At 46.0% G+C, this 14,535-nt stretch overlaps 1 protein-coding gene and 1 non-coding gene across 3 annotated transcripts; both read right to left on the bottom strand.

Annotated features, from left to right (window-relative positions):
* Nucleotides 1-252: 252 nt before the first annotated feature.
* Nucleotides 253-14,175, bottom strand: LOC149275307 (voltage-gated potassium channel subunit beta-3). Of its 2 annotated transcripts, XM_089504805.1 has the most exons (14): nucleotides 13,955-14,175; nucleotides 12,088-12,131; nucleotides 11,073-11,110; nucleotides 10,823-10,902; nucleotides 9,689-9,733; nucleotides 9,568-9,612; nucleotides 8,696-8,739; nucleotides 7,617-7,703; nucleotides 4,028-4,113; nucleotides 2,933-3,053; nucleotides 2,026-2,120; nucleotides 1,583-1,703; nucleotides 1,409-1,497; nucleotides 253-342 (listed from the first exon to the last, which is right to left on the bottom strand). In XM_089504805.1, the coding sequence occupies exons 1-14, from the start codon at nucleotides 14,173-14,175 to the stop codon at nucleotides 253-255; spliced, it is 1,206 nt and encodes a 401-aa protein (XP_089360931.1). The 2 variants fall into 2 exon arrangements, with proteins under 2 accessions (XP_089360931.1, XP_089360932.1); XM_089504806.1 differs by lacking the exon at nucleotides 7,617-7,703.
* Nucleotides 1,238-1,322, bottom strand: TRNAR-UCU (transfer RNA arginine (anticodon UCU)). Its single transcript is given in 2 exon segments — nucleotides 1,238-1,273; nucleotides 1,286-1,322. It is a non-coding gene; the product is annotated as a tRNA-Arg (tRNA).
* Nucleotides 14,176-14,535: the final 360 nt, after the last annotated feature.

The following is a 14,535-nucleotide window of genomic DNA, read 5'->3' on the forward strand; positions in this document are numbered from 1 at the left end:
TAATCAGTAAGGACACAAAAGGGTTAAACTCCTGCCCCTCCTTCTGTAGGGTGACATGAGTAAATGCATGTGTTGACCCCGTAGTATTAAGCAGGCAGACGATACTTGTCCCCTTATTGCTGGTTAAATGTTCTCCTCCCGCTCTCTCAGCACTGCCAGAGGGGGGGAGCATGCACCAGGCTAGCGTGATATGTCCTTTATCTCCTGCGTAAGGAGACTTATTGGAAGTTCCCAAACGCGGATGGTGAAACCTCACGCTCTGGAATCCTTCTTTATGCAGGGTTTGTTGCCGAGAATCTGGTCAATTTCTGCTACGATCGGAGGTGTTAACTGAGACAAAACCTGTTGGAAAGAGCGGTAAAAATAGGTGGAATACAGACGTCTCTGTTCTTTAAGCGGCATGTGTGTGTATTATACGCAAGTATAGCAGGATGAAGCAGTGTGGGCTTGAGACCATCTTCCATCACTGGAGTGGTGGAAGATGACGCAAGGATGATTAATTAGCCTAATCCCATTTCAAAGTTTGGTCCTTATGTGTAACCATAACTCTGTATGTGGTGGGGAAGTCTGGTTTGGTTCATGTGCAACATAAGCCAAGTAGAAGGTCTTGCTTGGCCCAATGTGAATATTCCTTCCAAAGTCTCCTTCAATGTCTATGGTGCAATCATCACCACTTCTCCTAACACAATGAGCCAAATAGAAGGTCTGGCTTCCCCAGTTCAATTTTTTCTGCACCAGAGCCAGCTCATATAAACAAAAACTAATGTTTAGAATTACTATGTTTATATGCTGACATTAGTCGATTCATTGTCTTTCAGCGTGAGGTCAGAGACCATCCAATAATACCTAAACCGTCCTAATACCTGGGGGGGGGGGGGATAGGGGGTTGTGATGAGATCACTACTAACGATTTTAGACAACATAGCATGGTAATAATAAAGGAGGCCAATAAGTACTTTGCAACTGTCATGGTTTAAAAAGGACAGTCCCCATTTTTAAAAACTGCCCCCCTGAGCTCCCCCAATGTAATACATTTGCTTTGGCGATAATGAAAGTGTTTGGGAGATAGAACCATAGAATTTAAGGCAAATAAGAACCTTTCGACCCATCTAGCCTGCCTGATCTTAATCGGTCTTGTTTTAAACATTCTCTTACCAAGTCTCTACTAATTTAGAAGCTGTTCCATTCATCTACTATCCTCTCAGTAAAGTTAGAACGAAAAAAAAAAAAAAACAAGCGACTCTGGTGGGACTCGAACCCACAACCTTTGAATTACTTCACACTCTAGAAGTCCAATGCGCTATCCATTGCGCCACAGAGCCTTACAGTTCAGGTGTCCCACAAATCGTCATACTGTCCTACTTACTGGTTTGGTGGGATTAAATATTGAGATGCGTGCCAGTCTCACCTGGATTGACCCGAGGTTCTCCAGTAGCTGGTCACAGTTAGAAACGCCCAGAAGCACCGAGCTGACGCCTTCGCTCCTCAGGCACCATGCTAAAATCACAAGAGGTTCTGTGTTGACTGCTGCAATAGTGTTTCGAGGTAGAGATAACACTCAATGAGTGCCCATTCTACTTACCGATGGCCAGTTGTGTGACGGTGCAGTTAAGACGTTCAGCGATGGGATGAAGTTCCTTCACCTTGGACTGCTGCTTTTTGCCTTCTGCGCTTGCAGCTTTCTCTTTCAGCCACTTGTAACCCTGAACAAAAAGTGGCTCGGTGACTTTTTTTAAACTTTTTTTAAGGGTGATCAATATAAATTCAGACATCTAGGTCAACATTTCCAGACAATTTTCTAGGTTCCCCAACACCTGGATGCTAAAGATTTGGGGGTCACAGCTTATATTCCAATTTAGAGTGGAGTTTCAAGCAACAACTGCTATGGTCCTTGAGTGCCGAACGCTAGGAACCCCCTGAAATCTTAGAAGCTGTTCAGTTCTCTAGTTGGAAATCGGTACCATATAATAAAAAGGTCAAGCAGTAAGGAGGGTCATATCACGTCTTTTTCTATTTAAGGACTACCTTAAAAGATGCTCTGGATTTTTCTGGAACGCTCTCTGCATATTTCCCTGTGATTAGACCACAGGCCAAAGGAGACCACGTCATAGAGCCAACACCTGATGATAAACAATAACAAAAAATAAATAAATATATATATATATATATATATATATATATATAAATAAAAAAGACTATTTAAAAAAGACAATGGGTCTCTTTCCTAAACCTGTAATTTTAAATCCTATATTATACAGTCCTGTAAAAAATGTACAGGTTAAAATAATATATATATTATCTAAAAAAAAAAATTAAGGGATTTTAGTATTTCCGGCTTGGGGTAAAGTAGAGAGAGAATGAGAGGATGGGGAGAAATTTTACAACAAGAGGCAAGAATCTAACACTATAGAGGGTCAAAGGCTGAGATGGAATGGAAGCCAAGTAAGTTTTACTTTAGTGAGAGGGTGACAGATACATGGAACAGCCTCCCAGCAGAAGTGGTAGAGACTAATGCACTGATGAAAGGATAGGGGGTAAGGTAATTCTGAATCTAAGCGCTGATAAAGGTTTGAGGCAGACTAGAAGTTTTTTCTACTCAAAAAATCCTCCCTTATCTTCTCAGTTACCAGCATTTGTATAATTACAAATTACATTGGATATCTCTCCCATATTGTTAAATTGCTGAATGTTGTAGACTGGTTGAAGCAGCTTTTGTAGGGCTGAGAAGAAGAGAATGAACCCTAGGACAGGAAATTGATTAGATAATGCTGGCCTGTAGAAGAAATATATCATTCAATCGTTCCTGGACATTATCGAGAGCCACAGACAAGCCACATGTAATGAAAAAAGAGGGGAACATTTACATAAATGAAGCATTCATATAAATAGACTGTGTGGTAACGGTCACCCTTTCCTGGTCTCTGCCGCTCACCTATCTTGTGATACAGTTCAGGTAGCTGGGTCTCCACCTTTTCACGTTGGAACAGATGGTACTCCGCCTGCTCACAGACGGGTGGGATTAGATTAAATTGACGGGCGACAGAATACGCTTCCTGCAGGATGAAACAAATGGCATGCGTTCAATGTCAACGTATATTAAAGGTTCGGGTGGTGGTTAAAAAATATTTTGAAAATGTCTGAATTATTTTAAAGAAATTGAGTGCCTCATATTTGGACAAAATTCACAGGGTTTGCTGTCATTCACACACTCTATCACTCATTCACTCTGTCATACGCTCCCATTCTCTCACACGCTTTCTGTCAGTGTCTCCCTACCTTCTCCATGTCTTCACTTCTTGTTATCCTGGTGTAGTAGTCCGGCGTCAGGGTGGAGCCCCACCGCACACACTCTTTGTCTATTGGAGGAATAGGGGAGAGGCTGTCTCCATGGCGTGCGCAGAGGCTCCACCCTATAGTGTTACTACACTTCTCTTTCTCCACTGATCTGTTTGCATTATTCTGGCCTTATGTAGTACTTCCTCAACACCTCAGCGCACACCATGGGGATAGCCTCTCCCCCATTCCTCCAATCGGGATAGAGGGTGTGCGCCTAGGCTCCGCCCTGTTACAGAACTACTACACACGGCTGGGATAGCCCTGTGGAGAGCCGGGACAAGCGGACCACCGGAGAAGAAACGGAGAACCAGAATCAGAGAAAAGGAGACCAGGAAACGTGGACAAGGCAGGGAGACATTGACAGAGAACATGCGAGAGTAAAAAAAACCCAACCCAATCTGAAAGTAAATGAAGAGATTTCTGCTTCATTTACGTTTGTTTTGTTGGGACATTTGTAAAGTTTTGTTAAAATTCTTACAAATTAAAATGCACAAGTATAGTTATTAGTGCTCTATAGAGTGATCTAAAGATTTTTACAGACTACCTGTCTTTCTTGTTTCATTGTTGCAACTTTACATTGAGCTGCCTGCCTTAGCATGCTGCACATTGACTCTGAGCTCTTTCAACCTTTCCATTAACATGTAGACATAAATACGCGTTATCAGAAAGTTTGTCTCATCCCCTGATTTACCATAATTTCCATCGCACTCCAGCGTGATGTTCCCCAGTACATAGCCATCCCCTGGTTGATAACAAACGTCATGGCTCTAACAATTTCTGCAAAGACAGCACAAGAATACAAGTTAAGCAAAAAATATTTATATAGAGAGAGAGCGCAGCCCGAGCTATCTGTCCCCTGTATATACAGAGAGAGCGCAGCCCGAGCTATCTGTCCCCTGTATATACAGAGAGAGCGCGGCCCGAGCTATCTGTCCCCTGTATATACAGAGAGAGCGCGGCCCGAGCTATCTGTCCCCTGTATATACAGAGAGAGCGCGGCCAGAGCTATCTGTCCCCTGTATATACAGAGAGAGCGCAGCCCGAGCTATCTGTCCCCTGTATATACAGAGAGAGCGCGGCCCGAGCTATCTGTCCCCTGTATATACAGAGAGAGCGCGGCCCGAGCTATCTGTCCCCTGTATATACAGAGAGAGCGCGGCCCGAGCTATCTGTCCCCTGTATATACAGAGAGAGCGCGGCCCGAGCTATCTGTCCCCTGTATATACAGAGAGAGCGCAGCCCGAGCTATCTGTCCCCTGTATATACAGAGAGAGCGCAGCCCGAGCTATCTGTCCCCTGTATATACAGAGAGAGCGCGGCCCGAGCTATCTGTCCCCTGTATACACAGAGAGAGTGCGGCCCGAGCTATCTGTCCCCTGTATATACAGAGAGAGCGCAGCCCGAGCTATCTGTCCCCTGTATATACAGAGAGAGCGCGGCCCGAGCTATCTGTCCCCTGTATATACAGAGAGAGCGCGGCCCGAGCTATCTGTCCCCTGTATATACAGAGAGAGTGCGGCCCGAGCTATCTGTCCCCTGTATATACAGAGAGAGCGCGGCCCGAGCTATCTGTCCCCTGTATATACAGAGAGAGCGCGGCCCGAGCTATCTGTCCCCTGTATATACAGAGAGAGCGCGGCCCGAGCTATCTGTCCCCTGTATATACAGAGAGAGCGCAGCCCGAGCTATCTGTCCCCTGTATATACAGAGAGAGCGCGGCCCGAGCTATCTGTCCCCTGTATATACAGAGAGAGCGCGGCCCCAGCTATCTGTCCCCTGTATATACAGAGAGAGCGCAGCCCGAGCTATCTGTCCCCTGTATATACAGAGAGAGTGCAGCCCGAGCTATCTGTCCCCTGTATATACAGAGAGAGCGCGGCCCGAGCTATCTGTCCCCTGTATACACAGAGAGAGTGCGGCCCGAGCTATCTGTCCCCTGTATATACAGAGAGAGCGCGGCCCGAGCTATCTGTCCCCTTTATATACAGAGAGAGCGCGGCCCGAGCTATCTGTCCCCTGTATATACAGAGAGAGCGCAGCCCGAGCTATCTGTCCCCTGTATATACAGAGAGAGCGCGGCCCGAGCTATCTGTCCCCTGTATATACAGAGAGAGCGCAGCCCGAGCCATCTGTCCCCTGTATATACAGAGAGAGCGCGGCCCCAGCTATCTGTCCCCTGTATATACAGAGAGAGCGCGGCCCGAGCTATCTGTCCCCTGTATATACAGAGAGAGCGCGGCCCGAGCTATCTGTCCCCTGTATATACAGAGAGAGTGCAGCCCGAGCTATCTGTCCCCTGTATATACAGAGAGAGTGCAGCCCGAGCTATCTGTCCCCTGTATATACAGAGAGAGCGCGGCCCCAGCTATCTGTCCCCTGTATATACAGAGAGAGCGCGGCCCGAGCTATCTGTCCCCTGTATATACAGAGAGAGCGCGGCCCGAGCTATCTGTCCCCTGTATATACAGAGAGAGCGCGGCCCGAGCTATCTGTCCCCTGTATATACAGAGAGAGCGCGGCCCGAGCTATCTGTCCCCTGCAGTGTTCCCTTCTGCAGGCCGCCTGGCGAAATCTTCATAATCCTGCATAAAATTCTGGTAAATATAGAGCTGTCTATTTTTAGGCTTCGGTTCTCTTTGTCCGTCTGTGGAGAGACCTGCAGACTCCGTGTGAGAAGCCGGGGAAAGGGGCTCGGATTTAACGAATCTTGGAAAAAGATTAGAAAAATATGCTAATTTGGGGCTTTTATAGTCGAAATCATTAGAAATCTTCCAGTTTATTGTTAAATGTCAATTTTTGCTCTTCCGACATGGTTATTTCATAGAAAATGAAATAACTGCATCGTTAACTTATTATTAAACTGTGTGGCCAAGAAAGGATCTCTAGAATTTTTTTCCCATATGCCATCTGAATTGTGAAGCGCGGTTTCATATGAAGTGTCTTGGTTCCTATGGTTAGATGGAATGTAAGGGAGATTTACTTTACTGGGATGGTGGTAGATAAGTGGAATAGCCTCCCAGCAGAAGCGGTAGAGGGTAATACAATGAGGGAATGTAAACATGCATGGGATAGGCATACGGCTCCTGAATCTAGGACGAGACCAACGACTGATTAAGGTCTAAAGGCTTTACAGCAGGAGAGACGGACAGACTAGACGGGGGCCGAAACAGAAGAGGCTACCCAAAAAGTGATATGTTTACTGTATCGGCAGCCAGGTCCTGGAACCCAGCGACGCTCTCTGAGGCCATCACTATTCTGCTCTCATCCAGTGAATTATTGTCAGTGAGGGTCGAAAAGCTGCCGTGGCACTGCCAAGTACAAAATACCCAGCCAGAACCCAACATAGTTGGGACAACCACAAAAGATAATAAATAAGAAGCCCACAAGATTCCAAGGAGTGGCGCACCAGCCATGAGATCCGTTGCTGAGGGTTCTCTACAATTCAAGCCACCGACTAAAACTGCCAACAATGTATGTATGATAATGTAAAATAGGCTTTTTCGGTATATTCGGAGCCTTGGCCCTTGAGTGGGACACAGCTGCTCCATAAAACCCATCTGTGTTCAGTACGCTAGCATTCAGCACCACGGACAGCAACTGATTTACAGCAAAGAATCTGAAATCTCTCAAGAAGCAAATCCACAAACCCGCATTTCTTCAGCTGGTTATGAAACGCAGCCTCCAAGATCCGCAGCCAGCCTGAAGGAAAGAAGGAGTTCGAGAGGTGGTGTAGAAACGAGCCTCATGCCCACTTACCATATGGCCCCCCATCCAGGCACTGAGCAGGACCACCACTGCCTAGCATAGACCTGATAGGAACAGGTGTCACCTGGGAAGCTTGGTAGCCGCATCTTCATGCTTCCAGGTACTTCCAGTCATTTTGAGAAGCCCAGGAGCTTCAGCCACACCTCCTAGTTACTTCCAATCACCATGAGAAGCCCAGGTACCACAAGCCACACCTCCTAGGTACTTCCAATCACTTAGGAACCCCCGGTAGCTCTAGCCACACCCCTAGGTCCTTCCTGTCACCTAGGGAAGTCCAGGTAGTGGTAGCCACACCCCTAGGTGTGTCCAATCCCTGGCAAGGCCTATATAACACACCTGAGTACTGGTGGACAGTGCTCAGTTGTTCTTCCAGCCTTTCAGAGCTCCTCAGGACTCCTCGCCGCCATTTGTTTTGCTCTTTGCATTATTGACGCTTTGGTTTATCTACTTATTTCTCAGGCAAAAAGCACAAAACACGCATTCAACAAGAAAAGAGAAACGAGAAGTGGATTTACCTTCCATCGGACTGTTGGCATCCATACGGTTAGCAAACACAATGTCTACATAATCCAGCTGAAGGCGCTCCAAGGAGCCTCTGAGTCCTGCGTTACAGAGAAATGTCAAAAAAATCAGGCGAGGAAGCGTCAAATTTATAATTTCCCACATTTTCTGCTTTTTCATGCGCGTCCTAGAGTAGGTAGCCCTCATGACCCTCCAGTGGCCTATTTTGGCTGACATATTGGAATGGAAAACCTCTACCAGTCATTGCAATTCAAGGAGGAATTCATTCAATTAAGGATTCTCTGGAATAATCACCCAGAACAGAAGCTTAAAGTACAGAAATGGGAATAATTTTACAAAACAGTAAAGGGCCTCCTGTCAGAAGAGACAGAGGCTTATACAGCGAGGGGATTTAAACATGCATGGGATAGGCATACGGCTCCTGAATCTAAGACGAGACCAACGACTGATTAAGGTCTGGAGTCTTTACAGCAGGAGAAACGGGCGACTAGACGAGGGGGAGCGGGGCTGATCTGCCGGTAAGTACTATCTTATCCAGCAGCCAAAGATCTAATGAAGATTTAGGAATGAGGAGGAAGAATAGATAATACCCTAAAGTTAAAATTGTTAAGAATCTCTGGCTAACAGTAGGTCAGCGCAAAGCAAACTGGCTCCTAAAGCCTTCAGTCCGACTGCGCCAAGTAGGAAATGAAACTGGTGGGAGATGGTCCCACTCAACAACAACTTGGCTCAGTTTGGGTACAGGGCAGCAGATACAATCTGGCTCGTCAAACTTTCTTACCGCTGAAGTCATCACCCGCTTGAGTGGGATCTCCACTTCCCAGCCGAACTCTGTAGGAGTTCAATACTAGACACGGTAGATGTGAATCCCGCACACTTCTCTAGAACTAGCACTGAACCCAGCAAGGTATGAGAGACCAAGAGGGCCAACAATTTGGTTATGGAAACAAACTAGATTGTGAGCTCGCTTGAGTAGGGTGTGGGCTGTTTCTTTCTGTAAGTGTTTATTACAGGTAAACTTGAGCTAATTAAGCTTAGTTTGGACCGGGGGTTGAGCTTTTGTGAGACTTACCTTCAATGATATGTTTCCGGGACAGTCCCCTCTCAGTCTCTGCTCTGTGAGGACAGAAGACAGAGGTTAGACTGCTGGTTCCCGTGCAAGCAACACCATGGCTTTATCAGCAGCCTACTGACATATAAGTAGACAGAGCTCAAACCCTATGGATCAGAGTTGGTGTCCCATGAGGTATTAGAAAGACAGGGCAGTGACAATCGAGCAATTTAATAGATTGTCTGCTCACAAGAGCAGAGCCCTCTCCGGCAGATCATTTGCATACTACAAATTAATTTACATATTTAACAAATAATAATGTTATATCGATCCCAGTAAAAATAGCTTTCAGTGGACCTGCTTTCAAGTAAGATGTAGACCCAAAGGTCCCTTTTTCCCATTACATTTGAAGAAAGGACCGCTGAGGTCTGGAAAGCTGATCATGATGCAGATACCAAAAGGTATCACAAACGCCTTTGGACTAAAAGCATCGTAACATCTACATATTAACAAATCTACGCAAAATGTGTAGACTAAGAAGTAAGATTTCAAGATATGAGGCAAGTCCCGGTGAGGGTGGTCTGCGTCCAATTGGGTGATCAGGCTCCTGGCTTCCTAATTGGTCTGATCCTCTGCAACCAGCCCATTTACATTATGGAAGACCGTGCCGAGCTGGTCTGCTCATAAGAATGGATGGTGGCCATAGGGTAGGCCCAGGGGTGCGACAGGAGAGGGACCTTGCAATGGGCCAGGCCAGGGGTAGTGTAAAAACTATAATACATCACTGGACGGTGCATGAGCACATCAACGAATTAGAGCAAAAGCTCATGATCAGACCCACAGATCACTCAGCAGATGGCTAATCAATTCAAAGTAAATATGAAGTCACTCACTGTCCTCCCCAGTAGATCTTTGTTGTCACGACATAACTGGAGCGTCTGTTCGGAGACAAAAAAGTATTATGAAAGAAGACGAGATAACACAGAAAGGAGCTCCGATACGCCGGGCTCTTACCTCCATTCCTTCTTCTTAAGGATATTTCCCAGAGTCCTCTCTGCTCTGCGAAGAGAGAGGGGGCAAGGATGGGTTAAACGCAGTCGGGCAATTTACATTTTGGAACTTGTTTAATAACTGGCGCAGGACTCCAGAAAAGAAAGGAGTTATATAGTTGGCTTATAATGGGATCCATGGCAGGAAGGCATCACAAAAATGTGTTAAATATATTTATGTGTATATATATATATATATATATATATATATATTAGACAGGGTTCTATTTTTAGACGGCAGGTGCTGTTCTAGAAAAGTATCTATATTTATACATCGCCCTCGCGGTATGTAAACGCTGAGCGCGTCACGGAAAGGCCGCCGGCGTCAGAGCGCCGGTGCTCGCTGTGCGATATAATACAAATATGTTCTGTTCCAGGAGTCTGCTCTAAATAGCTTGTACTAATATTTATTATACAAAGACGCTGCTGTAATTAATCTTAAAAAAAGGAATTTACACAAAGTTCTTTAAACAGAGCCTGACGCTGGAGCACCTGCTACTCTCTCACAGACGCAGCCTGCTTTTTTCCCTCCCTAATCTACCTTTTTTTTTTTACCCAGCCTCAGGGGCTTATTCACTAAGCTGTGAGTTTGGAGGAAAAAAAAAATACAATTAGACTACATCAACCCAAGTGAGCATCTCCTCCAAGATGGGCCGAGCTGGTCCTGTTTAATGGACGGTGGATCCTGCTGGGGTAGCAACCATGACATGTCGAGAAGTAAAGATATTCTACATGAGGTCACCTGTTTTCAAGCAGGGATTTCAGCTGCGATACAGCAGTTAGAGAAGCACCACTTGGGATGTTCAGGTATCATTAAATCAGATGAGGATATCTCCAGATGGCCCCTGAGAATCTGCCCATTTACCCTAGAGCTCTGAGCTGTTGGAGGCTCCACCATGGGGCTTTTTCTTTGCCAACCAAGAGCTCGGGAGGTACTGCGGGGGACATCTGTGTCTTAATGATGAGTTATTGATGGAATGTTCCACCCAACCTCAGCTAACCTACATCTCACAGTTTAGTGAATAAACCCTTCCCATGCAGTCTTTATTTCCAGCCGCCATGTCTTACCACCCCCCCCCCACACCTCTCTCTGTCTTACCTTCCGGCCGCGTACACCTCTGCAGTATCGAACAGATTAACTCCGTGCTCGTAGGCTACATTCATGAGGTTCTCTGCCACCTGGTGGGGGAGGCACAAAGACTTTCGTTGGCGCCACCAAAAAGCTTTGCCGCCATCATGCCCCCACTACGTTGCCCTCACGGTGACATTAGCCGTTTGGAGGATTTTGGCCGTAATAACCCAAATCTAGAATACACCCTCCCTGCCCCGGTCAACGCTGCCCTTCTCACCTCATCTGTGATTTGCGAACCAAACGTTACCCAGGTACCTGCATGGAAAAGCAAAAAACAGAGGTTATGTTAGCGATACATTAAGAGATGCCTCCGCGGCACGTCGCATAACCCTACGCATTTCGCCTATGGGTAGTATGTTTTATGTATGGAATTCTGTTGGGGGTCAGCCTAATGTGGCCATTTTCCCAAATCTCACATTTCTTCCTAGTTCCATACTCTTAACTTCCTGTTCTTGGGATCTGCGCGATTGTTCCTCCCCTTTAAGTTATCTCTACTCTAGTGTTGCTGATGGTTACTGGTTGATTCTGGCAGCCGTTGAATGGGGTTTGGTGGTGGTGGAGGAGAAAGGAGAGAACTTCGGGGCAGGTCATTGATAAAATAATGGTAGTTCTTCGACCTTTGAGATGGCGGCAGTTCTCGTTTTAAAGCCGGAGAGAACTCGGTGATAGGCGAGGTTGGTTCCTTCTCCTCCATTCTAACCTCGCTGTCCCTTCACACAGTAGGCCAAATGTAAGGCCTGCCTTAGATGTTCCTTGGCCAACATGCCACAGTCTTCATTGGAGGGGAACAGGTTTTAATATAATCCACAGTGGGTTTGATGGGTTCACGAGTCAACGTGTGATGTTCTAATCCCATGTAGAGGACAAAGTCGGCCATCTTTAATGCATTAAAAAGCTGAAGACACTGAACACCTGGATAGGACGCCCGCCGGCGGCAGCCTGTGGAGGGTGTGCCGGTGGCAGCCGATGGGCTGGTTGAGGAGATCAGGAGAGCAGCCCATTGACAAGAGGGTCCTTGGGGGTCCTGATCACACAAGTGGGCGACCTGCCACCTCTGGACATCACTGCAAGCCTAGAGAGGTCCTCTGATAAAGGTTAAAGGGTTTAGGAAGATATATGGACCATTTGTTCACCAATGTGCTCTACCTTTAGTAAATAAGTAGCAGAAAAAAATTATATATATATATATATATATATATATATATACTCACCTTTCACAGACAAAAACTTACCGAGTCCCAGACAGGAAACCCGAAGTCCCGATTTGCCCAAATTCCTATTTAAGGAAAAAGCATGTAAGTTATTGAATAAGGAATGTCTGGTAATCTTCAGATGTGACGTTTTTTTTTTCCTCGGATAGGGTTAAACGGACGATAACCCTATACCTCAATTCATCAGGGATGAAAACCACGAGAATGTTTGGAAGTTACATAACGGGGTAATGTAATCTGTAATTGATTGCCCAAAAAAAATCATAGTATGTCAACCTCATTATTATTAATGGGATTATTATTGATCGTAACGGAGTGGTTATATTCGGCGACGCTCTAGCATCAGATGTTAAATGTTCATTCCAAGCCGTGAATAATAATTAAATAAACAGGATCTGATAGTGAGGCTTTATTTAAAAGGGAAAGGGATCTGAAATGGTCTAGAAGATGGTGGGAAACTGGCCAAAGAATGGCACGAGCTGAGCAAAGGGGACCCACGGAGCTGGTTATGGTATGTGCTTCCTCGCCTCTCATCGAGTCGGGCTCATTGGCTGATCTGACATGACTTGGCTCTTCCCCTTAATGTCACTTCTGCGCCCAACCACTAGGGGGCAATGCCACGCAAGTACGGGTAGCCACTCTTCCAATAGCTGTGACCGTACAGGATTACCTTCGGCCATAAGCCATTATGTTACCAGTGGCCAAATGGCTAACCCCTTGCAAGTTTTAATTCCCTCACTCTATTACGCTCTACCACTTCTGCTGGGAGGCTGTTCCACTTATCTACCACCCTCTCAGTAGAGTAAAACTTCCATCCACTCCATCTAAACCATTTCTCCTCTTTTGAAACAAACGTCCCTCCTGCGCTCCGGTTAGTGTGGCAGGGAGGAATACTTACGTTTCTGCTTCAGAGGAATAACATAGAGCCCTGGGATGTGGGATGGGGGTCTTGGGACCCCCCATAGCTCCTTGGTGCACAAGTGGGTCCTTTGAAGCTGGGTCTGGTGCGATCTTCTGTAAACGGCTAGTTACGTATTATTAGACATTCGCAGGGGGGGGGATTAATATGAATTCCACTTATTACGGACGGTTTTAATGCAAACTTGGTGTTTTGGCTCTGTTTTAATTCCTACATTTCCCAGAATATAATCGTATTCTAATCCTGAAGGTCATCATGAGATGCTTCGTTGCCACCCACTGCCCCCAAACCTCATTAAGATGATTGCTTTATGGCAGGACTTAATGAGTCCACCACTTTCTGAAGTGTCAACCAACCCCACTCAGCTTCTCCTGCGAGAAGTGAGTTAATAGGCAGAAATCTCTTGTCGCTGATTTAACTATACATTATCCAGGACCGACTCAGCACTTGGTGCATTAGACGGTCAGGGGGATTTCAACTCCCCTACAAACCTGGGCAATATCTTCTAGGTTTATTGAAGAAGATTCCGAAAAAGCAGAGCAGCAAAATAACCCGAGAGAAACATTTAGCAGCGAGTTAAAAATAGACAAAAAAAAAAAGAGACAAAATCCTGCATGTGTGCATTTATAAGAAGAGGCAACCGCAGAGCCGCGGATCGGTGCGAACATAATCATACCAACTGTTTATACGAGATTTCCTTCATCCATGCTAGTGTACGGATCAAAGTATTGGACAGCTCTGACACTTAAAAGGTTAATACAATCTTTCTAATCTAGAATTCTGTAGTACAATGTAATGCTCTAGGGATTCCATATATATATTTATATATATATATATATATATATATATAATGTATATGTCAATGGGTTACACTGACACAAATATCCCTAGCAGGTTGTATGGAGCAAATTACCCTATAAAAGTTCTATGTGCGTATTTAGCGTTTCGGGGGCCCCCGGTTCATCTTACCTGTATTTCATTCCTGTAGCTTTTCCAGTGGACTCGCGCAAGATACGGGAGAGAATGGGGAGCACTTGGCTAGGGTTCTTAGTCCCCAAAGGGGGTGTGCGTTGCTTGGCCTGGCTCCCCGTTCCTCCATTTTGCCCACCCGAGGGGCGATTGGGGCATAAACGGTCCTCACTGGTCCTACTTCGCAGGGTCTGCTCGGTGCAAGCAAAAGAAACTTGCATTTTTTGGATAAAAAGGTGGAACTAGGGAGAACGGGACAGAGAAAGAATAGAAGAATATGAAGTGGGGGTAGAAGAAGAGGTAGTGAGGACCAAGGGGTTTGAAGAGAGGGTACAGGGGGAGATACCCTGAGCGATGATCTGGACTGGCAGGGGGGAGACAGGTAAAGAAGTGAAATCCAGAAGAGGAGACGTGACAGAGGCTACTAGCTCAAAGAAAAGAGAGAGTGAGACAGAGGGGGGGATGGAGAGAGACAGTGAGGGGGAGGAGGGGAGAGGGGGATGGGACAAGAGAGGGACAAAAAAAAAGTGAAGTCTAATAGATGGATGGAGACAAGAAAGGTGCATAGAAGGGGAGCAGGT

The sequence above is a fragment of the Sceloporus occidentalis genome, unplaced genomic scaffold (assembly GCF_023333645.1).
Source record: "Sceloporus occidentalis isolate IW3139 unplaced genomic scaffold, rSceOcc1.0.p SCAF_292, whole genome shotgun sequence".
In the NCBI taxonomy this organism is placed as follows: domain Eukaryota; kingdom Metazoa; phylum Chordata; class Lepidosauria; order Squamata; family Phrynosomatidae; genus Sceloporus; species Sceloporus occidentalis.